The sequence below is a fragment of the Mustela lutreola genome, chromosome 14 (assembly GCF_030435805.1).
Source record: "Mustela lutreola isolate mMusLut2 chromosome 14, mMusLut2.pri, whole genome shotgun sequence".
Lineage (NCBI taxonomy): Eukaryota > Metazoa > Chordata > Mammalia > Carnivora > Mustelidae > Mustela > Mustela lutreola.
Genome location: NC_081303.1, coordinates 2,357,706 through 2,370,224, shown reverse-complemented (window position 1 = coordinate 2,370,224; position 12,519 = coordinate 2,357,706). Strand labels below are relative to the sequence as shown.

The 12,519-nt window shown below is 36.0% G+C and overlaps 1 protein-coding gene across 4 annotated transcripts in view; it reads left to right on the top strand.

Annotated features, from left to right (window-relative positions):
- The window catches only part of KIFAP3 (kinesin associated protein 3), a 181,291-nt gene that overhangs the window by 19,014 nt on the left and 149,758 nt on the right, over positions 1–12,519 (top strand). For all 4 annotated transcript variants that reach the window (XM_059145292.1, XM_059145293.1, XM_059145294.1 and 1 more), the window contains one exon: positions 11,989–12,120. In XM_059145292.1, the coding sequence (XP_059001275.1) occupies positions 11,989–12,120 (132 nt within the window). The remainder of the gene's footprint in view (positions 1–11,988; positions 12,121–12,519) is intronic.

The following is a 12,519-nucleotide window of genomic DNA, read 5'->3' as shown; positions in this document are numbered from 1 at the left end:
ATGTTAAGTGAAATAAGTCAGTCAGAGAAAGACAAATAATATGATTTCTCTCATATGTGGAATTTAAGAAACAACAAATGAATGGAAAAAAGAGAGAGAGAGAGACAAACTGAGAAACAAAACACTTTTTTTTTTTTAAGATTTTATTTATTTATTTGACAGACAGGAGATCGCAAGTAGGCAGAGAGGCAGGCAAAGAGAGAGGGAGAAGCAGGCTCCCCGCTGAGCAGAGAGCCCCATGCGGGGCTCGATCCCAGGACCCTGGGATCATGACCTGAGCCGAAGGCAAAGGCTTTAACCCACTGAACCACCCAGGTGCCCCTGAGAAACAAACACTTTAATGTAGAGAACAAACTGTTGGTTACCAGAGGGGAAGTGGTTGAGAGGATGGGTGGAATAGCTGATGGGATTAAAGAAAAAGAATACACTTATGGTGAGCACTGGCTGATGTACAGAATTGTTGAGTCATTATATTATTGTACCCTGAAACTAACATAAAACTGTATATTAACTGTACAGAAATTAAAATGTAAAAATATAAGAAAGAAAAAAGAGAAACCATTGTCACATCCAAGGCCACGAATATTTGCTTCTATGTTTTCTAAGAGTTTTATCATTTTAACTCTAAAATTTATGTTTTTGATCCATTTTGAGGTAGTTATGCAGTATGAAGTAAAGGCCCAATTTCATTCTTTTGCATATGGATATCTGGTTGTCCTGGCACCATCTGTTGAAGGTATTCTTTCCCCAGTGAAAGGTCTTGCTACCTTTGTTGAAAATCAATAGATGGTAGATGTAAGGGCTTATTTCTTGACTCAATTCTATTCCATTGATCTATATATCTGGTTTTATGCTAGTATGTCACTGTTTTGATTACTGTAACTTTATAGTATATTTTGAAATTGTAAAGCATGTCCTCCAACTTTGTTCATTTTCAAGATCGTTTTGGCTACAGAGGTCCCTTGTATTACCATATGAATTTTGGGGTTCCTTTTCTTTTTCTGTAAAAGAGGCCTTTGGGATTTTGATAGGGATTGTATTGAATCTGTAGATCACTCTGGGGAATATTGCCATCTTAACACTATCAAGTCATCCAATCTATGAACAAAGGGTGTCTGCCCACTTATTTAATTCTTACCAATTTCTTCAGCAACATTTCATAGTTTTCACTGTGGAAATGCTGCACCTCTGTGCTTGAATTTATTAGTATTTTTATTCTTTTTTTAAAAAAAGATTTATTTATTTATTTGGAGAGAGAGAGCGCACACACACACAAGCAGGAGGGTCAGAGGGAGAGGGAGAGAGAATCTTACCGAACATGGGTCTCCATCTCCAGACCATGAGATCACAACCAGAGCCAACCAAGAGTCGGACGCTTAACTGACTGTGCTTCCCAGGCGCCTCTTTAGTATTTTATTCTTTTTTTATTTTTATTTTTTATTTTTATTTTTTTTAAATTTTTTTTTTAAATTTTTTATTTTTATTTTTTTTTATTTTTTATTTTTTATAAACATATATTTTTATCCCCAGGGGTACAGGTCTGTGAATCACCAGGTTTACACACTTCACAGCACTCACCAAATCACATACCCTCCCCTTTTTGATTGTAAGTGGGATTATTTTCTGAACTTTCTTTTTGGAATTTTCATTACTAGTGTATAGAAATACAATAGATTTTCTGTGTGTTGATAGTGTATTCTGTAACTGCTGAATTTATTAGCTTTAACAGTTCTCAACATACAAGTTCATATCATCTGCAGATAGAGATAGCATTCTTCTTTTCCAATACGGATGCTTTAATTTTTTTCCATACTTCAGTGCTCTGGCTTGAACTTCTAGTACTATGTTGAATAGAGGTCGTTAAAAGTGGGCATATTTGTCTTACTCCTTAAGGGAAAGCTTTTATTCTTTTACCCATTTAATATAAATATTAGCTGTAGGTTTTTCATAAATGCCTTTTGTGATAATGAAGTTGAATTTATCATTTGAATTTTCTTGTATTCCTAATTTATTAAATGCTTTTATTTGAAAAGGTGTTAGGTTTTGTCAAATCTTTTTCTGCATCAATTGGGATAATCATGTACTTTTTAATTTTATTAATGTGGTGTATTACACTGATTGGTTTTCATATGTATAACTTCCTTGCATTCCTAGGATAGAACCTACTTGGTCATAGCTTGTAATCCTTATAATATACTGCTTGATACTCTGCTAGTATTTTGAGGACTTTTACGTCTATATTCATAAAAGAACTATCCCTTTATAAAGGGTATTTATAAAAGATATTCTATTTTTGTGGTGTCTTTGTCTTACTTTGGTGTCAGTTGAACCAGATGTTTTGGTAACCGATGTAATGTTGACCTCATAGAATGAGTTGGGAAGTATTACATCCTTATCTAGTTTTTGGAGGAGTTTGAGAAGGATTAGTGTTCATTTTTCTTTGCATATTTGATAGAACTCACCAGTGAAGCTGTCTAATCCTGGACTTTTCTTTGTTGAGTTGTTTTTGACCACTGATTCAATCTCATTACTTATATAGGTCTATTCAGAATTTCTGTTTCTTTTGAAATCGTGAGTTAATTATGTAGTTTGTGTATTTCTAGGAATTTATCCATTTCATCTAGGTTATCTAATTGTTGCCTTACAATTATTTATAGTATTCTTTTTATCTGCGTAAGGTCACTAGTAGTATCCCACTTTGATTTCCAGTTCTAGTAATTTGAGTCTTCTCTCTTTTTTCTTAATTTAACTAGAGATTCGCCAGTTTGGGGGGTTCTTCAAAGAAGAAACTTTGGATTTTATTTTCTCTTTTGCTTATCCTCTATTTTTAAAAAAGATTTATTTGTTTTAGAGAGAGAGGGAGAGACGGCATGAGGGGAGGAGTAATGGGAGAGGACAAGAGGGAATCTTAGGCAGGCTCCACACTCAGCATGGAGCCCAATACAGGGCTTCTTATGATCCTGAAATAAGGACCTTAGCTAAAACCAAGAGTTGGACGTTTAACTGACTGAGTCACCCAGGCACTCCTCTATTCTCTATTTCTTTTATCCCTCCATCTTTACTATTTCCTACCTTCTACAAGCCTGGGATTTAGTTTATTCTTTTTCTGGTTCCTTAGGGTGTAAAATCAGGTTATTGATTTGAAATTTGTTTATTGGGCTATAATTGACATATTAGTTTCAGGTGCATATTGTAGTGATTTATATGTATTCATGCATATTGTGAAATGATCACCACAATAAGTCTAGTTAACATCTATTACGATACAGTAATTTTTTTCTTGTGATGAAAACTTTTAAGATTTACTCTCATAGCAATTTCCAAGTATACAGCACAACATTATTAACTATAGTCACAATGCTGTACATTAGTTCCCCAGGACTTATTTTGTACCTTTTGACCACCTTCACCTGTTTCGCCCACCTGTACTCCCTACCTTTGGTAGCTACCAATCTATTCTGTGTGTCTGTGAGTTTGAGTTTTTTTGTTCTTAGATCTCATGTAAAAGTGAGATCATACAGAATTTCTGTTTCTCTCTCTGACTTATTTCACATAGCATAATGCCATAAAAGTCCATCCATGTCACAACGGCAGTATTTCACACATGTACACACATACATTCCCCACATTTTCTTCATCTGTTTATTCATCAGTGGACACTTGGGTTGCTTCTCTGTATTAGCTATTGTAAATGATGCTGCAGTGAACATGAGGGTCTGTCTGTCTTTTTGACTAAGTGCTGTTTGCTTCAGATAAATACTCAGAAGTGGGTTTGCGGGTTCTATGTTCAGTTTCTCAAGAAACCTCTATAGTTTTGACATAGTGGCTACATTGATTTAAATTCCCTCTAATAGTGTATAAGGGTTCCCTTTTCTCCACATCCTTACCAACCCTTGCTATTTCTTTTCTTTTTGATAAATAGCCATTCTAACAGATACAGGTGATATCTCGTTGGGGTTTTGATTTGCATTTCACTGATGACTAGAGATTTTGAGCATCTTTTCATGTACCTTTTGGCCATCTGTATGTCTTCTTTGGAAAAACACCTATTCAGATCCTCTGCTAATTTTTTAATCAGATTGGATTCTTTTTTTTTTTTTTTTTCTGTTGAGCTCTAAGAGGTCTTTATATACTTTGGCTATTAACCCAGTATCAGATATATTATTGGCAAATACATTCTCACATTTAATAGGTCACCTTTTCGTTTTTGTTTCTTTTATTAAGCAGAATATTTTTAGTTTGATTTAGTCCCATTTATCATCTATTTTTGTTTTCGTGCCTTTGCTTTTGGTATCAAATAAAAAAAAAATTGCCAACACCTAGGGCAAGAAGCTTAATGCCTGTATTTTCTTCTAGGAGTTGTATGGTTTTAGGTCTTATATTCAACTCTTTAATCCATTTTGAATTAACTTTTGTATATGGTGTAAGATAATGGTCCAGTTTCATTCTTTTGCATATAGCTATCCAATTTTCCAAAACACATTTATTGAAGAGACAATCCTTTCTCTATTGTATATTCCTGTCTCCTTTGTTATAAATTAGTTGGCCATAAATGTGTGGGTTTATTTCTGGGCTCTGTATTCTGTTGATAGATATGTCTTTTTATGAAAATACCATACAGTTTTGATTACTCTAACTTTGTAATATAGTTTGAAACCAGAAAATGTGGGGCACGTGAGTGATTCAGTCTGTTAAGCATCTGCCTTGGGCTTCGGTCATAATCCCAGGATCCAGACATGGAGCCCCATGACAGGCTCTCTGTTCCACGGGGAGGCTGCTTCTCCCTCTCCCTCTGTCACTCCCCCTGCTTGCACGCTCTTTCTTTCTCTCTGTCAAATAAATAGATAAAAATCTTTAAAAAAAGAAAGAAAGAAACTTGGTAATATGATGCCTCTGGCTTTGTTGCTCTTTCTCAAGATTGCTTTGGTTATTCAGGGTCTTTTGTAGTTCCATACACATTTTAGGATTATTTGTTCAGTTTCTGTGAAAAAATGCCATTGGGATTTTGATCAGGATTGCGTTGAATTTGTAGATTTCTTTGGGTGGTATGGACATTTTATTGGTATTAATTCTTTCAGTCCATAAGCACAGAATATCTATTCATTATTTGTATTGTGTTCAGTTTCTTTCATCAGTATCTTAGAGTTTTCAGTGTAAAGGTCTTTTACCTTCTTGGTTAAACTTATTTCTAGATATGTTATTGTTTTTGTTGTAATTATAAATGGGATTATTTTCTTAATTGCTCTTGAGAGGTTCATCATTAATGTATGGAAATGCAACTGATATTTAATATTGGTTTTTGTAACCTGCAGCTTTTCTTGAATTTGTTTATTCTAACAGTCTTTTGTGGTGTCTTTAGAATTTTCTCTATAAGAATATCATGTCATCTGCAAATAGTGACAGTTTTACTTCTTGCTTTCAGATTTGGGTGCCTGTTACTTCTTTTTCTTGACAAATAACTCTGGATGGCGCTTCTAGCACTATGTTGAATAGAAGTGGTGAGAGTGGGCATCCTTGCCTTCTTCCTGGTCTTTGAGGAAAAGCTTTTAGCTTTTCACTGTTAAGTATGTTAACTGTGTCTTTATCATATACAGTCTTTATTGCATTGTGGCACATTACCTGTATATTCATTTTGGTGACAGTTTTTATCATAAATGGATGTTGAATATTGTCAAATGTTTCTGCATCTATTGGAGATAATCATAGGACTGTTAATGTAGTGTATCATATTGATTGATTTGCATTTGTTGAACCGTCCTTACATTCCACTTGATCATGGTGTATGATCTTTTAATGTAAACTTGAATTTCATTTGCTAGTATTTTGTTGAAGATTTCTGCATTTATGTTCCTTAGAGGTATTAGTCTATAATTTTCTTGTGGCTTCTTTGTCTGGTTTTGGGGTTAATGTAATGCTGGCCTCATAAAATCAGTTCATAAATATTCCCTCCTGTTATTTTGTTTGGAAGAGTTTGAGAATGATTGGTATTAATTTTTTGAATGTTTGGTAGCATTAACCAGTGAAGTTGGGTCTGGACTTTTGTTTGTTGGGACATTTTTGATTACTGATCCAATCTCTTACTAGTAATTGGTCTCTTCATATTTTCTGTTTCTTTATGATTCAGTCTTGGGAGGTTGAATGTTTTTTAGGATTTTGCCCACTTATATGTTCAATTTGTTGGTGTATAATTAATTGTTAAGGCTTGTGATTCTTGTATTTCTGTGTTATCAATTGTAATGTTTCCTGTTTTGTTTCCGACTTTATTTATTTGAGTCCTCTTTCTTTTTTTCCTGGTAAATCTAGTTAAAGGTTTGTCAACCATTTCATAGTTTGATTTATCTTTTCTGTTGTCCCTTTAAGGTGTATTTCATTTATTTTCACTTTGCTCTTTATTTCCTTTCTTCTATTAACTTTGGGCCTTGTTCTTTTTCTTTTTTTATAGATTTATTTATTTTAGAGAAAACCAGGGGGAGGGGCAGAAGGAGAGGGAGAGAGAATCTCCAGCAGACTCCTAGCTGAGTGTAGACCCCAACGTGTAGGCTCAATCTCATGACCCCGAGATCACAACCTGAGCAGAAACCCAGGAGTCAGACGCTTAACCAACTGCATCACCCAGGTGCCCCTGGGCTCTGTTTTCGTTTTGTTTTGTTTTGTTTTTCTAGTTTCTTGAAGTATAAAGGTGGCTTGTTTGTTTGAGATCTTTCTTCTTCCTTAATGCAGACATTTATCTCTATGAACTTCCCTCTTTGAACTGCGTTTGCTGTGTCCTTTGATTTGGTATGTTGTATTTCCATTTTCATTTGTCTCAAGGTATTTTTTGAGTTCTCTTTTGTTTTTTTCTTTGACCCATTGATTGTTCAGTGACATGTTTTAATCTCCACACATTTGTGAATTTTTCTGTTTTCTTCTTTTAATTGATTTTAGTGTTATTATGGTCAGAAAAGATGCTCGATATGTTTCAATTTTTAAATATATTAAAACTTGTTTTGTGGCCTAACATATGATCTGTCTTAGAGAAAGTTCCATGTATGCTTGAGAAGCATGTGTATTCTGTTGCTTTTGGATAGACTGTTCTGTTTATGTCTGTTAAGACCATCTGGTCTAATGTGTCTTTTAAAACCAATGTTTCCTGATTGATTTTCTGTCTGGATGATCTGTCCATTTATGAAAGTGGGGTATTAAACTCCCTTACTACGATTGTATTGCTGTTTATTTCTCCCTTGTATTTGCTAATATTTTCTTTATATAGTTAAGTGATTCTATGTTGGGTGCATAAATATTTACAGATTTTATATTCTCTTGTTGGATTGACCCCATTATTATTATTATGTAATAACCTTCCTTTTCTCTTTTTATAAACTTTTTAAAAAACATTATTTATTTATTTGTGAGAGAGTGAGAGAGAGAGCAAGCATGAGTGGGGTTGCAAAGGCAGAGGGAGAGGGAGAAGCAGACTCCTCCCGGCTGAGCAGGGAGCCTGATGTGGGTCTCAATCCCAGGATCCTGTGATCATGACCTGAGCTGAAGGCAGATGCTTTACCCACTGAGCACCCAGGTGTCCCTTCATTTTTTTTTTTCTTTTTCCTTCTCTGATTGGTGAGTTCTATTTCCCTGTGTTTGAATTCACTGATCCTTTCTTCTGCTTCATCTAATCTGCTTTTGAATACCCCCTGTTGCATTTTTCAGCTCAGTTATTTTTATTCTTCAGCTCTGTGACTTCTGTTTGGTACTTTCTTATATTCCCTGTCTCTACTGAAAATTCTCACTTTTTTCGTCCATTCTTCTGAGCTCAGTAAACATCATATTGACCATTACTTTGAATTCTTTATCAGGTAGAATGAGCATTTATCTCCATTTTATAAGGTCTTTTCTTATGGTCTTACCTTGTTCTTTTGTTTGGAACATATTCCTCTGTTTCTTCAATTTTCCTTGAATCTCTGTGCCTCATCTAAGAGATGAATCTTGTTGTTTAACCCTGCCCTAACTCCTGTTTTTCTGTCAAATCTTTGTGATTATACAAGCAGTCTACTTTACTTCTAGTGACTCTCAGTAGTTGAAGGTGTGCTAAGACCTGTCAGTGTCATAAAGGGGAGAATTCAGTCAGCATGTAGATTCAGGCTGATTGGAAGCCAGTCAGGCAACAGCTTTTAAAGTATGCCAATATACCTCTTTCAGAGGGAAGACTGGGAGATGGGTGTTTCTACTCCCTTTTTGTTGATCACTAGAGCGATAGCCTGTTAAGAACTGTTTCTTGGCTGATATTCCTTTGAAATCATGAACACAAGTCTTGCTGGCCCCCAGAGCCAGGCAATCATGGGGAATGCCCTGGGTGGTAGCCACAAAAACCAGAGCACCAGACAAGTATACAAGCTCTTCCGCAGGGGATGCTGGCACTCTGCAGCATAGCAGAAGGAGAATGTGAAGATAACAGCTGCCCTCCCAGGTCCCTGGTAAGGATTACAACCAGTCGTCTGATGTATGTTTATTTAGAAGCCTGTCCTTCAGGCCACAGCTATGAAGATAAGCTAATAGACTTCTTTTACAGATAGACTGGGTACCTCAAACTTCTGCCCTCTGTTGTGCCCTGGGGGTGGTAGTCAGTTAAGAACTCTTTCTGCATTTGTTACAGTGCCGTGGGACCTGTGTGTGTAAGCCCTGATGACCGTCAGAGCCAAGTGATCTAGAGGCGACCCCTGGGTAGCATCTGCAGAAATCAGGGCACCAGTCAATGGTACATGCTACATGCTCCCTTTTGGGAGATACTGGTTAGCCAGAGCAAAGCAGAGGGACAGTGCAAAGATGGTACCCACTGGCCTCTGTCGTTGGAAAGTATTTCATTAGGCCCATACATGTATACTAAATTAGTTGCCTGGCCCACAGGTTAACTTTTTAAGATAAGCAAATAAGTCTGTTTCACAGAAATTCTGGGCACCTGTCATCTGCCTCCGCCCTGGGCTCTGGGGTAGGTGAGTCCATACACATAAGCCCTTTAAGAACGGTTTCTCTGTTTGCTGTAGCCATGCATCTCATGGTCAGAAGCCCCGTTGGCTTTCAGTGCTAGATATTTTAGGGCTCATCTCCCAGGTACCAGTCTTCAAAGTTGTGTTAGGTATGGGTTTAAACCCTTCACTCCTCAGGCTGAAGCTCAGGTTTGTGAGTTCTCTCCTGATTGTGGGTCACTGTGGCAGGAATGGGGCTTGTGGTGAGATTGTATCTCAGCATCTCCTTCCCACTTCGGTGTGGATTTTTTTTTCATTCACCTAATGTGTAGGAGTCATGTAGCTAATTTTTAGGTTTTCTTTCCCAGAGGAAAGTTTTTCATATGTAGCTACAGATTTGATGTGTCTGTGGGAGGATTTTGAGCTCAGAGTCATCCTATGCTACCACCTTGAATGGTAACTTGTAATAAGTCCTTTTGATAGCAATAAAGATTAATGAATATTTGTTTTTCTAGAATATTGATGAATGCATAATGCATTTTGAGCAATTATTTTCTCTTTTAAGGATCATGATGATACCATCAACTATGTAAAGTCTGGAAACATCAGGATGTACTTCAGAAATGTTTAATTAAGAACATTGTACCCCAGAATGACAGTTACTACATGGAATTATAGAAGGTGTATTTTACATCACTCTGTGAAGGACAGACTTCACATTGACCTAAAAAACAATTTTTCTAAATTAATTTAGCATATTTTAGGTTCTAGTTTCCTTATGCATATAAAACAATAAAGCAGAGCTGTTATTGATTGAGAAGGCTCCATTAGTTGAAAAATTTACAGATAAAGGACAGCAGTTTTGATATGTGCCATAAGATGCTTCAAATAGAAAATAATTCTAATAATCAGTTATAATTTTTTTAATCTAATACATGGGTTCCAGGGAAAGCATTTGGAAGCTCATTCTCTTGATACTTAAACATCTAACATCACTATCAATTTCATGTTAAATTATATTATAAGACACATAGGCACAAAAAATCAAACAAAAACTAGAAAGGAGTGATAAGATTCTTTGATATGTATGAGTTCTTCGAGAAAGGCAAGATATCAGACCAGAAGACAACAATTATGCTTTCATCTCACCTCTGAATGTGTGGAGGACCTACTGTGAAAGTGGTAGTCAGAGACTCCTCTTAGGATCTGCACTTACATTTTATCCTTGTGGTTCTCTTCACGGAATTGGATATAGCGGTTATCCCGTTGTGTATAGGAAATTCATGAGTGTGATTGCTCTTCATTTCATCAGGAAGCAAATAACTAGTTTACTTTACAATTAAGATAGTTTGTGTAGTGCTTGATATATATAATACATCTTTTCTGTTTTATTAAGCTCTTCTTAGTTTTTTTGTCCTGTGATTTCTATAGCTTTTGATTGCTGCCCTCAACTTGTATCCATTTATTTTACCTTTTGGACTCTATACCATCCTATTTTGTATATGTGTGTTTATCTTACTTCCTAATTATTTTTACTGGCCTGCCTGGTTTCTAGCTGCTTTCATTCCTTAACCAGCCTTGCTCTGTACATCTTACCATCAGTTTAGTTTCTGACCACGTATACCCTAGGGTTGTATTTGATTTCCTGCCCTGTCTCTGGGCTGGACTTGTAGTCATGGTCCCAATACAGATTCATGTTCTTACCATTTTTGTTTTCATAAAGAATTCGGATGAAAAGATCATTTTAAAAATCATGTAGAAAATGTGCATAATAAGCCTTTTTTTTTTTTTTAAAGATTTTGTTTATTTATTTATTTGACAGAGATCACAAGTAGGCAGAGAGGCGGGCAGAGAGAGAGGAGGAAGCAAGCTCTCTGCCAAGCAGAGAGCCCGATGTGGGGCTCGATCCCAGGACTTCGGGATCATGACCTGAGCCGAAGGCAGAGGCTTTAACCCACTGAGCCACCCAGGCGCCCCATAAGCCATTTATTTTTAATGGACGGAAAAGCTTTGAGTTTCTGATTATTAGAATCAGTTAAGACATTATTGTATTATGTTCCTTCTCATCAGGCTGAGATGCCCACTAGCCAACTGAGCACAGTAAGAAATTTATCTTGTTTCTGTTGCTTAATCTCTTTGAGTACATCTCATTTTGTCGCCTTCTAATGTGGCCAGGTGACAAGTGGTGGTTAATTTGTCACTGGTTTACAATAATTAAACATTCATCATGTAACTTTAAAAAGGTGGGAGGATGATGTATATAGGAACTTTCTATGGGAACTATTAGGGATACTATAATTTGAGATGCATAACTATAAAACATAATCCATACATTTTTTTGTTATTTGAATGTGATTTGAAGAATGACTAGGTACTAATGCCACAATTTACACAGTTATGTAAGATGGTACATGATAAATATTGTAGTTTAAATAATTTCTTTCTATCATTCTGTGATACAGTTAACAGTCTAATTGTTAGGCAGATTGATTTCTTTTTAATATAAATTTTGGGGGATGCCTGGGTGACTCAGTAGGTTAAGCCTCCAAATCTTGATCTTGGCTCAAGTCTCTATCTCGGTGTCATTGAGTTCAAGCCCTGTATTGGGCATGGAGCCTTACTTAAAAAAAATACACATATACATACATACATATATACATATATCATAAAATATAATAAAATATGAAATAAAATAAATTTAGGGGCATCTATCTTTGTTTTTGAATTGCTGATTTTTGAGGTTATTCTCTCTAAAACCTGTTGTATATTTTATTGGCTTGCTTTTATGCATGATTCTTGTGTAGATGTATTTTTTCCCAGGTATAACTGTTTATTAAGGTACTTTCTGCAAAATCAAGAGTTATAAGTATAGTACAGAGTTTACAGAGTTGAAGGAAAAGACTGACTATGTCTTGGTCCAAGTCAAGAGAAAATCTAATTTAAATGCATATGTTAGTCTAACCCACATGCTTTTGGAGCTAGAAACCGGATAAAAACCATGAACTTTTATGAGCTTTTAATCTATGTCTATTTTTATTTTATATTATAGGAAAGTTAAAGGAGGAAATATTGATGTACATCCATCAGAAAAAGCACTCATTGTTCAGTATGAAGTGGAAGCTACCATTCTTGGAGAAATGGGTGATCCCATGTTGGGAGAACGAAAAGAGTGCCAAAAGATGTAAGTTTTCTTCATTTGTGTATGTTTTGAAAGTAGTGAACCTTATACCTGCATAGATGACAGATGGTTATGACATTCTTTTAAATATACTTCATCTTAGTGAAGCAAAGACTATATTACACTATAAATACAGAGTATATTTATTCCAGAGAAGATCAGGTTTACATAAGCATAATGGGAACTTGCTGAGAAGTATCATTTCTAATTTACCCCATTTAGAAAAATCCTATAACAGAATATAAACTACTACAACCTGTGGGGCGCCTGGGTAGCTCAGTGGGTTAAGCCTCTGCCTTTGGCTCAGGTCATGATTTCAGGGTCCTGGGATTGAGCCCTGCATCAAACCCTGCAGCGGGCTCTCTGCTCAGTGGGGAGCCTGCTTCCTCCCCCACTCCGCCT